We start from the raw sequence: 13176 nt of genomic DNA on the forward strand, positions 1-13176 counted from the left end.
CCCTCCCCTGCAGGGCCCCAGCCCCTGGATCCAGTGTCCCTCCCCTCAGTCAGGCAGCAGAAGGCGTGGGATTAGAGATTCTAACCCCAGAGGTGAAGCCCTGGGAAGCTTGTCAGCTTGGCTTCCAAAATCAGGCCCTGGGGGATGCGGAGGTTTGATAAGGAACGGCTCCTGTCTGCTTGCAGCTCTGGGGGGCGCAATCCGAGGCTCTTATTTAAGACAGCCCTTGCCAGGAGCCAGCAGGCCTCCTTTCAAAGGGTCGTCCTCCAGCAGCCGTGCGGCCTGGGGGGGCATCCGTCACCACGGCCACCACCACCAGGCCCCCCGGGTCTTCCTCTCATCCAGAGTAGGTGCCCAAGGCCGGCGCAGCCGGGAGGCCATGGAGTTCAGCCTGTGCAGGGTACAAGGCACCACCCTGCACCCCCCCATCTCCCCCAGCTTCCGTGGACTCCCGCCTGCGTCCTCCCTGCACCCACCCAAGGCAAGCAGATGTGCAAGCAGATGTGCGCCAAGCTCAGCGCTCAGCGGCCGCCCTAAGCCGCCCCAGGCTGAGCGCAAGCCTTCTCTGGCCAAGGTCGCTGCTGAGAACCAGCTTTCCCTGGCCGCCTCGGGGGCGGAGATGCATCGGCGTTAAATTTAGCCCCCATGTCTGTAATAGTTACGCCCACGGAGGCACGGGCGTGTAAATAGCCGTCTCCCCATAGCGCATCTGTGTCATCTGTCTGTGTTTCAAAGCAACCCCACCGAAGCCGCTCCAGCATCATGTCCATCACGGCCGAGCCCCCCGGAAACGACTCTATCCTCAGGCGCTACAAGGAAGACGCGCCTCACCGCAGGTGGGTGGCCGGGGGAGGCAGGATGCTGCCCACTTTACTGATGAGGCCGAGGCTCAGAGAAGGCATGTGGCTAGCTACCAAATGCCAACGCCTCCGTCGGTTTGCCCCCCCGCTGCCAGGAAATCAGTTTTTTTCTGCCCAAGAGTGGTAGACCCCAGGAAGAGCCTCCCCATTCCTGCTTCCCCTTCCCCGTCCTCACCTCTGGGAAACCATCCGCATCCCCAACTGGGAAAACCACAAGTGGAGGAATTCCCTGGGCATTCAGATGCTACTGAATTCTGCTGGACGTCGGGCATCTCACCCTCAGTGTAAGGGATCCCTGGGGAGCTTCCAGAAGGGCTGTTGGCACCGAGCGGCCTACGGGGTGGGATCCACATCTCCGACCTGCCCACGGCCTGGTGTGGGCCTCGTTGCTCTACAGCAAGAACCCCTCGTGGGGAGCTTGGAACTCGGGGAGCACGTCCTGTCCTGTGTGAAGGGCACGCTCAGCTGTGTAGACCCATCCCACAAGGCGGCCTGAGCTCAAGTGGATGCTCGGTCCTCTGTGTCAGGAAGAGAGTGAGTGGGAAGTAGCCGGTGGGGCTGTCGGGGACGCGGCTGACCCCGGCCCTTCATGAGCCTCCTCACACCAGCCACCTGGGACACCCTGTCCTCCAGTGGAGCACCCAGCTTTGTCCAGCCCTCCGTCCACCTTCCCCCCGCCCATGCTGCCCTCTGCAAGCCAAGGCCTCTCGGAGAGCCGGAATGTTCCAGAATCTTGCCCCACCCTCAACCACTGCACACGGCCTGGAGAGCTCCCAGGCTCACAGGCATTCCCCCATCCCCCCCCTTTTGTCTTGCAGCACAGTCGAGGAAGACAATGACAGTGGCGGGTTCGATGTCTTGGACTTTGACGGTAGGTACCCGGTGGATCCCAGAGGCATACCGGTGTGGTGGCCGGCTGCCGTCTGGCGGGAGCACAGCCACGTCACCCCGCCCCTGACCCTCCAGCTCAGGGCAGAGCCCTGCGCCTCCCAGTCCTCAGGAAACGCGTGCGGTGTGGATGTCGAGAGGGCAGAAAGAGTCCGTCCCCCCCGAGACTGGAGGTGTGGGGCAGACGAGCCCTGGGGAGACCGAGGGTAGGCAGCCATCCTACACCAGGCCCACGGCAGAGCCGGTGTGATGGAGGGGATGTTCCCTGGGCCTAGAACGAGCCGTGCAAAGAGCCTGGAATGAGGGGAGGTGCAGCCCCTTACAGTCGGGGGGGTCCGGTTCAGCCCAACGCACATGGAGCCCCCACACCTCACCACGCCCGGGGCACAGGACACAAAGACTCACGTCCCCGGGTCCTTGCACTGGCCAACACCCGGGTGGTAGAGCTGTGATGTACCAACCCCGAGCACCTGCCTGGGTGGGCAGAAGACAGAGGGGCGGGAAGGGTTCAGAGGCCTCCGGGAGATGACCCCGTGCCTCCGGTGGCCCCTGCTCCTTCTCAGCTGGAAGCACGGGGGCTGGCCCAGACTCCCCCAGGTGGGGCCTGCCAGCCCTCTCATTCCCGGGCTCCCCCCAACCCTGCCTGCACCCTCAGCGGCTCAGGCTGCTGGCAGATAAGATGAAGGATTAGCAGCTCTCCCTAACTGGGGACCATCAGGAGCTATCAAGTGTTAAAGAGAGGTTAGCACCTAATAGAGGCTGGGTAATGAAAAGAATTGAAGGAGTTTGGGAAAGGGGAGAGCTCAAAAGAGAATTCTGGGCAGCCATCCAAGGCATTCTGCAGCGTCAGGACAAATTCCCGTTGCAGAGAAGCCTTGTTATCAGCCCAGAGCTGGGTTTGCACATCCTCCATCCCAGCGCCTGGGCTGTGGGGAGTGGGGGTCTTCCCCCCAAGTCCTCGGGGTCCCGCTGAGTTGGGAAGAGGGGGCTTCAGCCCTCGGTGTGGGCTCTGCCCTTCGTGCCCTGCCCCAGCCCACAGGCCTAGAAGTGGCAGATGGTAAGACCTAAGGTGGTCCCGAGATGAAAACATGGACCCCAATTCAAAAGCAGAATGGGTGCGAGCTGGTGCAGACCCCTTTCCCAGGTACAGAAACAGGAGTCTTAAAAAGCAGGTAGCTGGTGAGGCTTCCCATAAGCAGGGACTCAGAGGCAGGGACGTGGCTCTCCGGAAGAAGATTCATTCAGTGCAGCACCGGGCTGCAGGCCTCCTGGCCCGGGACCCAGCGGGAGAATTTCCTGGGAGGCAGGCGGCGAGGAGTAGGGGCCGCCCTCCCTGCCCTGCGGGTCCTCATGTGCACTGGCCCCTTTGCAGACGACAGTCACGATCGCTGCTCCTTCGGACCCCCGTCCGTCCACTCCTCCTCCTCTTCCCACCAGTCCGAGGGTCTGGACGCCTATGACCTGGAGCAAGTCAACCTCATGTTTAGAAAGTTCTCTCTAGAAAGGTACTGTGGTCGCGGGAGTGGGGAGCCAGTGCTGGGGGCGGGGACGGCAGGGTAAAGGCCAGTCACCCCCAAGATTGCCCAAAAACCATCCACCTCCCCTGGATTCTAGAATCAGAGTCCAGAAGCCATAGTGTCTCAGAGCCAGAGAGCACCACCCATCCCCCCACCCCCGGCCCCCGACCAGGCCCGGAGAGGGAGGGGCTCATCCAGGGCCACCCAGAGAGGCAAGGGGGCAGCCCTCGATGTGCGACGGGCCCCCGCCCCACCTGAGACTTGCTGCTGGGCTGGAAAGCCAGGTGGGAAGGGGGAGGACCCTGCCCTCAGAGGCCTGCCCCATGGCGTGTCCTAATCACTGTTTCCTTCCCTGACCCAGGCCCTTCCGGCCGTCTGTCACGTCCGTGGGGCACGTGCGGGGTCCCGGGCCCTCGGTGCAGCACACCACGCTGAACGGCGACAGCCTCATCTCACAGCTCACCCTGCTCGGGGGCAACGCGCGAGGGAGCTTCGTCCACACGGTCAAGCCGGGCTCCCTGGCCGAGAAGGCTGGCCTCCGCGAGGGCCACCAGCTGCTGCTGGTGAGGGGCCGGGGCGGGGGGGGCCGGGGGGTGGGCGCACACCAGCGCACGGGGAGGCAAATGAGTTTCAGTGGGATGCTTCCTTGGCTCTCGGCGACATCGAGCTGGTCGCTGTCTGGGGAGAGGAGTTTCTGTTCCCCGGCGGGGCGGCCCTCGTCCCGTGGAGCCGAGGAGAACAGCGTGTCTCTGATACCTAGCTGGAGGGCTGCATCAAGGGCGAGCGGCAGAGCGTCCCGTTGGACACGTGCACAAAGGAGGAGGTGCACTGGACCATCCAGAGATGCAGCGGCCCCATCACACTGCACTATAAGGTCAACCAGGAAGGTAAAGCCGCCACGCTCACCCGCACTCGGCCACGGCCAGCAGGACGGCCCATGGTGGCGGTGGGGGGGGGGGGGGGTCGTGCCTCCTCTGTCTGGGCGGCGAGCACCAGCCTCTGTCTTCCGGTTCCCAAAGCCTAAGCCCCCATTCTCACCTCCGGGGTTTTTTCCTGCGTGATTATCTCTGCAGCTGGATCTTATTTTTAACCACTAGGGCTCATGAATGTTTCAACAGAGCATAAATAGCCACTCTCTCTCTAGCCGCTCCCCACTGGGGCCTGCTAGCCTGCAGTCCTTCCTGGCAGCGCCCGGTCGGTGCAGAAGAGGATCGGATGCTCTGTCCCCACACACAGGGCGCAGCCGCCGCCTCCTCCTCCCCACTCGGGCGGGCTTCTCCCCTCTTCCCACCTGGCTTTCCAGCCCAGCAGCAAATCTGTGGGCGGCGCCCTGCCCACTGGCCGGCAGCCTCCCCAGAGTTGTAGCCGTGTGATCCAGAATTCAGGGCAGGAAATGTCCCTGCCTAGCAGGGTCCCGTCTGGAGGGCCGTTCTCTGAGGGGGCAGAGAGCTCAGAGGGTGATGGGGTTAACCCTGACCAGGGCAATGGGAAGGACCCGACCAGGAATCCCCTGCTTCTCCGGGAACATTGATCAGACAACCCTGCGGGTTCAAGGCTCCCCCAGTGTGGGTGGCATGGACACGCTGGACCTGGCTCTTAGGGCAGGTGTAGCTTCCACCATGTTAGGCAACTGTGTGTGCGGGGCTGGTGTGGGGCTTTCTATTATGGATTTATGTTACAGACATTCAGTTTGCTGGATTTATTGTATTTGCGGTTTATGCCCCGTTTCCTTTCAAAGGGATTTGTAAAAACTCACACTATAAAGGACAGTGGCGTTAAATAAGGTTAAAAGAACATGCGCCGTGGTCCTACCACTTGGGAAAACCTTTGGGCGGTGTCTAGAAAGCTACATGGATAGAAAATCAAGGACCTAGTGATTCTACTTCCGTGAGTAGAGCCAGGAGAAACGAGTGCGTGTGTCCACCAAAGACACGTATGAGACTGTCCACAGCAGAGTGACCCGTCACAGCCAAAGCCTGGGAACGGCTCAGATGTGCACACAGGAGAAGGGGTAAATGAACGCGTGGAGGGCGTGGAGATCGTAGCCGAGGTCCTAGGCTTGTTGCAACTTGGCACAAAACTTAGCTGTGAGCTCCTGGGCAGCCAAGACAAAGAGGGAAACCCCGCGAGCTCTAAGAGGAACGTGCCACACGGGCGCGTCTTTGCAGGCAGCGAGGAGGGAATTTGCGCCTGGAGGTTCTCGGCAGTTCCTTCCCTCCTTGCGCAGGGTACCGGAAGCTGCTGAAGGACATGGAGGAGGGCCTGATCACCTCGGGGGACTCCTTCTACATCCGGCTGAACCTGAACATCTCCAGCCAGCTGGATGCCTGCTCCCTGTCCCTGAAGTGTGATGACGTTGTGCATGTCCGCGACACCATGTACCAGGACAGGCATGAGTGGCTGTGCGCGCGGGTCGACCCTTTCACGGACCACGACCTGGACGCGGGCACCATACCCAGCTACAGCCGGTGAGGCCGGAGCCGGTGCCGGGCGGGGGGGGCAGGGGGTGAGGGGGCTGCTGCCCAGCAGAGGGGCTCACGGGGGGGCCGTTGCCTGCTGACCAGTGGGACCCCCCCCATTCCCTCCTCCCCCTGAAGCCTCCCCTGCCTGCCCCGGGACATTGCTCCCTTAAGGCCTGTTGCTTCACTCATGCCCGGGAAATCCTCCTCCGGTCATGGCCAGGGAATGCCGGGCTCTCGGTTTTACGCCCCTTTGCTAGTCGTGGGTGGCGTAGCCGCAGGCCACCTGCCTGACATCCTTACGTAATTATACAGTGGTGGCGCATCGCTTAGACGCGGCAGGTGTCTGTGAAGCACCTGTGGGCTCCGGCGGTCGCTCAGGCCAGCCCTGTGAGGTCAGCATCGGCAGACCCCACCTCCAAGGCTCGGAGGAGTGGCTTAGCCTCAGTCAGCACTGGCCGTGGGACTCAAGCCGAGCTGCCCGGGTGCCGTGTCCTCCCTGGGGTACCCCCGGGTCCCAGAGCTCCCCCTGCACAGGGGCAGGCCCGGCCTGAGGTTCTGCGCTCCCCTCCTGTCTCCCCCAGAGCCCAGCAACTCCTCCTGGTCAAGCTGCAACGTCTGATGCACAGGGGCAGCCGAGAGGAGGCGGACACCACCCACCACACCCTGAGGGCGCTCCGGGTAGGTCCCCCAGTGGATTACTGCGACTTGGTTCCTCGGGGATGGGACAGCCCCTCCAGGAGGAGCCCTGCCCTCGGGGACCAACCCCTCGCGGGGAGGCAGCCCTTCCCCTGCATCTCTGGTCTCTGCTAGGACAAGCCTCGGGGCTCCCCTTGCCCTCCAAGCTTGCTCCCCTTCTGGAATGCCTTGGTTCCACGACTGGCACTCCTCCCCTTTGCACCGAGGGGGCTTGAGGACACGTCCCTGGTTCTCGGCGGCCTCCGTGGGCTCTCGTGTCCTGCCAAGCCCAGCGCATCTGACTGACTGATAACTGATTTCAGAACACCCTGCAGCCCGAAGAGCCACTTTCCACCAGTGACCCCCGGGTCAGTCCCCGTCTCTCTCGAGCAAGTTTCCTTTTTGGCCAACTCCTTCAGGTAAAGCGCCCCAGAGTGCCTCCTGACTTTTCTTCGCAGTCACGTTTTGCTATGGCTTGCCCTCTCACTGCCGAGAAGACCTGATCAAAATAACCGTGCTTTGTGTTTGTACCCCACTTGCAACTTCTCAAGTGCCTCACATTTCCCATCCCAGTGTATCCTCACAGTGACAGGTCGGTAGACAGTCTCTGCACCTGTTGGAAACAACATCAGTTTCATAAAAAGATTAGAGGAACTTAAGGCTAAAAGAACTTAAATAACTTAACTATTCAAGTATTAACAGATCAGAAACAGTGTATCAGGAGAAGAAAACAAACATCGTAAGCATCTAGGTCAGTTTTGTCCCTAGGATCATGCATGAAATTTATCTCTGAGCATCCTGGCAGCCAAGGAAAAAAGGGAAACACTACATATTCTTTAAATCTAATCTGACCACAGAAACATTTTAGCTCTTTGGGACCCAGAGGAGCTGGTGTGTCACTCCACTGCTCCATCCTGATGTGGAAAGATAGGAAACTCAGAGAAATGGTTAACGGTGTGACCCTGAAACCAGATAGATGCAGTCAGGTACCAGAAAGATACTTAGGGAGGTGGAAGGAGCCCTCGTGAGTCTGAGCTACTCCTGAAGGCAGGACCACGTGAGACCGCATGGTCCTGCTCATGTCACTGCCCACATGTCATGCAGGAGTCATAAACCTTGGGCATCTCTGGGTGGCTCACCCAAGGGCCAGTGAACAACAGGGCCTGACCGAGATCTCAGCTCCCTGGATTTTTCTTCCTGCAGCAGGAGGGTATGGAGAGATCAAAGTAGCCCAGGGAGTAGGTGGGAATTTAGATTCTGTGTCCACCACTGGGGCATTCCTCTCTACCCTCCAGGGCTCAATTCTGAATCGTACAAGGGAGCAGGCACCCCCAGAGCACTTGGGGATACTGAGGCAGGGGTTGTGAAGGGCAACATCATGGGAGATGGAGCCGTCCTGCCAACAGGGGCTCCCAGACAGGGACCTTCCAACCGCGGCTCCCCAGCAATGTGCATGGGATTGCCAGAGGGACTCCCCACACACCCCACCTGCACCCCACCCCTCGACAGGCTTCAAGCTTGGTTAGGGAGAAGAGAGAATCAGCCTTTGTTTGCTTACTTACCTGCTAATGACGTCTGAAACAGCTAAAGGACCCTCTCGGCCTGCTAGGTGTCTCCTGTTTTCACGGGGGAAAGTGACTGACCCCGGCCCCCAGGGGCAGAGCTGCGGTCTGAGCAGAGGTCTGCCCGTGCCCGGGTGGAGGCAGCTTGGTCTGGTTAGAAGCAAAGCCCCCCGCCCCTGTCCTCCAGTTTGTCAGCAGGTCTGAGAACAAGTACAAGAGAATGAACAGCAATGAGCGAGTCCGTATTGTCTCGGGGAGCCCACTGGGAAGCCTGGCCCGGACGTCCCTGGATGCCACCAAACTCTTGACTGAGAAGCAGGAAGGTATGGCACTGACCGCCTGGCCCCTCCCCACCTCCTGCTGGCCTGGGGGCTGCTGGGGGTCTGGGCACGTCGTCCCATGGGTCCCCACCAGGGGGGCTGGGACACCTACTCCCTCAAAAGAGGGTCCTGCCCTGGGAGGATCTGCCAGGGGACCCCTCTGGCCTTTGCTGGATGGCGCACACAGCCCACCGGCGGGGGGGGAGGGGGGGCGGGAGGGGGCCTCCCGCCAGGCTCACCCCTAACGAACACTCGCTGTAGTTGGTTGGAACCCAGATGCCCGTGTTAATTGGAGCTGTTTGCTGCTAAGTGTTCACTTATTGATTTCTCTCCCCACTGCGTGCTTCTGGCCGTTTATCAAGTGGCCAGGGGTCGCTGGCTACACAGGCCCCTGTGGAAGGCCCTGCTGACGGCGAGCCAGCCTTGCCGGCTGTCCTCGCGGGGCCAGGCTGGCCCGGGCACGGATGGCCAGAGGGCCTGGGCTCCTCTCCAGGCTGGCCCTCCGACGGCCAGGTCAGGGGACAAAGGAAAGGACAAGCCGCTGGGCTGTGCAGCGGCGGTTCCTGGAGCTGCTGGGGGCCGGCTCTGCGCTGCTTCCCGCACACCAGCCAGAGAGGCTTGAAAAGGCAGAAGGGAGGCCATGTCCCTCCCTGCCTCTGGCCCTGGTGGCTTCCCAGACCTTCTGAAATAAGCCCCAAGCCCCTCTTGGCCGGCCCTGCCCACCCCTGCCCCACTGTCCCCTCCTCCCGGCCCCTCACTCTCCTTCTGCCCATCCACCTGCCCCTCTGTGTGGACTGCCCTTGCTCCACCAGCTGTCCTCGCCCGGTTTCTTCTCTGAGCACTGGCCCCAGTCCCTGACTGTCCTCAGAAAAGCCGTCCTTGCCCATCCCACTCCAGCCCCCTCCTGGAGAGCTCAGCGCTCCTGCCACCACCACCTCCCTGAAACCAAGCACCAGGAGGCAGGGTCGTTGCCCCAGCTCCCAGAACAGGGCCCGGCCCATGGGGCACCTCGTAAACACTCCTGGATGGCCAAGGGGCATCCTGGTTCCTGCGGGCTCCATGGGGTCAACAAGACTCCCAGGCCCTCCGTGCCCTGCACCCTGGCGGGCAGGCCAGGGTCTCAGCGCTGGCCCTTTCCTGTCCCCTCCCAGAGCTGGACCCCGAGAGTGAGCTCAGCAAGAACCTCAGCCTGATCCCCTACAGCCTGGTGCGTGCCTTCCACTGTGAGCGCCGCCGGCCCGTCCTCTTCACGCCCACCATGCTGGCCAAGGTGCTGGTCCAGAAGCTGCTCAACTCGGGGGGCGCGATGGAGTTCACCATGTGCAAGCCAGGTGAGTGCGCCCCACCAGCGGGGCAGGAGAGCGGACGGAAGGGCCACGCTCCCTCCTGGCCAGGTGTGCGCGGGGAGGGGGCGTCACGGTCCCTGGTGCCACGGCAGCCCTCTCGGAGTTCACCGTGGCCCCAGAGCAGGGGCCTTCCCTTCACCATTCACACTGAGGGTCCGGGACGAAGGGCACAGGGTCAGTTAGGAGATGTGACTTGGGGTGCCCACTCCAGGCCCTTAGGTAAGAGGCAAGCCACCCATCACTAGAGCCTCCATGTCCTCGATGTGGCTAGGGGACCATGGTCGTACACCCTGCACACAGAGGGGTGAGCCCCAATCCTGGCTGCAAACTAGAATCATCCTCAGCATCGTCTGTATTTAAATCATGGACGTTCAGGGCCGCCCATACCAACCAAATGTCAGGTGCCCAGCCCGGGGGGGAGGGGGAAGAGTTGTTATAATAAAATATACGTGACGTAAAATTTACCACCTTAACCACTTCTAAGTGTCCAATTCAGGGGTATTAAGTACATGTATCTCCAGAACTTTTTCATCTTCCCAAACTGAAACTGTCCCCATTAAACACTCACTCCCCACCCCCAGCCCTGGCGCCCACCATTTACTGTCTGTCTCTGTGGATCTGACTCCTCTGTGGGCCTCACATAAGGGGAGCCATCCAGTGTCTGTCCCTTGGCCTCTGGCTTCTGTCACTCAGCATCATGTCCTCGAGGTCCATCCCTGTGGTAGCAGGTTTCAGCACGTCCTTCCTTGTTAAGGCCGAGGGATATTCCACGGTGTGGATGGGCCACCTCGTGTCCATCCATCATCCACCAATGGACACATGGAGTGCTTTCGCCTCTCGGCTGCCGGGAATCATGCTGCCATGAACGTGGGCAAGCAAGCACCTCGTCAAGTCCCTGCTTCCAGTTTTTTCAGGGAGGGACCCAGCAGTGAGATTGCTGGCTCACGTGGTGATTTTAATTTTAAACTGCCACACTCATCTGCACAGCAGCTATACCATTCCATCTTCCCCCCGAGCACACACAAGGGTCCCAGTTTCTCCCCGACCTCACCAACGCTGGTCATTTGCCTTAATGGTAGTCATCCTAGTGGACGTGACGTGGAGGTGTCAAGGTTTTGAGTTCACCCTCTGAGGTGCAATTTACATAGAGCAACACGCCCCCATTTCAGGTGTGCAGTTGAATGAGTTTGGGCAGGTGTCTGCACCCCGTGACCCCAGCCACGACCAAGAGACAGAACATTGCGTCCCCTCGGGCTCCCCTCTACCCCCTGCCCCAGGCACTATTGATCTGCTACCCATCACACATTGGTTTGCATTTTCTAGACTTTTCTACAAAAGGAACCGTGCAGTGTAGAATCATCTGAACCTGGCTCCTTTCGCCCCACATAATGTTTTTGAGATCCATCCATGTGTTTGCTCCTACTGCGGCAGAGTGGCGTCCCCGCGAGCCGGGCAGCCGTATCCATCCATCGGGAATCCTTTATGCAAAGCTCCCCCAGAGGTTCTCCTGTGGGGCCAGGGCTCGGAGCCCTCAGAACAGTCCCTGGCCGGGATCCAGACTTCCTGAGCATTCACTTCTGCTTTCGCTGCCTGCGTTTATCAGTAAGCCCTAACGTTACAGTGGGACAGCTCCTGAGCAGGAGCAGACCCACCTGCTGATTCCTGGGAGGCAGCTCCACGTGCAGCCTTCTCCTGCATGCTGACGCCGATGCACCCGAGGTCTCCCGGGATGCCCGGCTCAGTGGGAAGTGAGAGGCCGCACCCCCAGTGTCCCTCCTTCCATGCTTTAGACCCTCTACAGCCCCTGGCCAAGAGGGCCTTGGCACACAGTGTGGTCGGTGGGAAAGATCATGTTCTTTGAGGCGCATGGTCTCCGGGTTAGGTTCTGCCCCTGCCTGCCCCTCCCCAGCTGTTTATTTGGAGCAAGTTATCAACCTCTCTGTTTCTTCACCTGCAAAACCAGGATAATAACGGCCACTGCTCCTAGAAGTTAGAGGCTCATGGATGGCCAGAGGCTACCCTGGGGCCAAGCGCAGCATGGGTTCCAGGTTCTCAGCCCCCCACGTGGAGCAGGAAGGGCGCAGACGTGGGTCCCACAGCTCGCTGAGCGCCAGGTCCTGCAACCACCGCGGCACCCACGTCCTATCTCAACAGAGTCCGCATGCCTCCACGGCCCTCCCAAGCCCAGCTTCAGGTGCAGGAACCTTTCAAGGGTGTGCACCCCCATGCTCTTCCTCTGCCTGACTGTCTGGGAGCCTCACACACCCTGCAGGGAGGCTCTGCATAGAGGACCTCACTCCTGCCTGAGGCTCCAAGCATTTTTCAGTCGGCTCCCTGCTGATATGAGGTTAGGTAGAAAGCCTGATTTAGAAATCCCGCTTAGCCACTCTGAACTCTGCAAACATGCCCTGTCTTCCCCTTGGTTCATTCACAGCCAAGGAGCTGTAGGCACTGTAGGGTGGGTGTTCTAGGCTGCCTCCCTCCCCCAAAATCACCCGCAGCTCCTGCCCTGCTGGCTGTTCCCCAGATCCCTTCCCACTCACTTCCAGTGCACAACGTAGTATACATGCCAAACTTGGGGGCTAGTGTGGGCTCCCCAGGTCGGCCTGGGCCTAAGCAGGAAATTCCAGTCCTGGACTGACTCCACCCTCCTCCTTTCATAAATGGGAAACCTGAGGTCAAGAGATTAAAGATGTGTTCAGGGTCACCCAGCAAGTGAGTGGGGCCTCCAGTACATACCTCCTCCTCCAGGAAGCTTGCCTGTTCCCCTGTTCCCTCCACATCTCCTCACAGCTGCCACAGTAAATAGCCCAGCACTGCACCTACTAAGTTGTTTCATAGTTTACTGTATCTTACATCCTTCTCCCCAGCTACGTCATAGGTTCTCAAGTACAACAACAGCTATGTTTTTATCATATTTTTATTCTAATGATTGATCCTTAGTAGATTTCCAATAAATGTTAAATTTCAATAAAAACTTAATGGGATGGTGGGATCTTGGGTAGATGGATGAATGGATGGGGAGGTGGATGAGTAGATAGGCAGATGAATGGGTGTATTGGTGGATGGGTAGATGAATGGATGGGTGGATGGATGGATAGATACAGAGGTGGATGGATGGATGGATGGTTAGATGGATGGGTGGGTGGATGGGTAGAGGGAGGGATGGATGGATGGTTGGATGGATGGATGGTTGGCTGGGTGAGTGAGTGGGTGGATGGATGGATGGGTGGATGGTTGGTTGGTTGGTTAGATGGGTGGATGGATGAATGGATGGGTGGATAGGTAATAGGTGGATGGATGGATGGTTGCATGGGTGGATGGATGAATGGTTGGGTGGGTGGATGGATGCGTAGATGAATGGATAGGTGGATAGGTGATGGATGGATGGTTGGATGGATGGATGGATGGTTGCATGGGTAGATGAGTAGATGGATGGATGGATGGGTGAGTGGATGGTTGGATGGGTGGTTGGATGGGTGGATTAATGGATGGATGGATGGATGGTTAGATGGATAATGGGTAGGTGGGCAGGTGGATGGATGG

At 59.7% G+C, this 13176-nt stretch overlaps 1 protein-coding gene across 1 annotated transcript in view; it reads left to right on the forward strand.

Annotated features, from left to right (window-relative positions):
* CARD11 (caspase recruitment domain family member 11) overlaps positions 1–13176 on the forward strand; it is a 40369-nt gene that overhangs the window by 22735 nt on the left and 4458 nt on the right. Inside the window, exons 12-21 of the mRNA XM_044915184.1 lie at positions 736–836; positions 1679–1731; positions 3121–3253; positions 3627–3828; positions 4026–4152; positions 5493–5733; positions 6309–6405; positions 6726–6821; positions 8152–8287; positions 9436–9615. Coding sequence (XP_044771119.1) covers positions 736–836; positions 1679–1731; positions 3121–3253; positions 3627–3828; positions 4026–4152; positions 5493–5733; positions 6309–6405; positions 6726–6821; positions 8152–8287; positions 9436–9615 — 1366 coding nt within the window. The remainder of the gene's footprint in view (positions 1–735; positions 837–1678; positions 1732–3120; positions 3254–3626; positions 3829–4025; positions 4153–5492; positions 5734–6308; positions 6406–6725; positions 6822–8151; positions 8288–9435; positions 9616–13176) is intronic.

The sequence above is a fragment of the Neomonachus schauinslandi genome, chromosome 5 (genome assembly GCF_002201575.2).
Source record: "Neomonachus schauinslandi chromosome 5, ASM220157v2, whole genome shotgun sequence".
Lineage (NCBI taxonomy): Eukaryota > Metazoa > Chordata > Mammalia > Carnivora > Phocidae > Neomonachus > Neomonachus schauinslandi.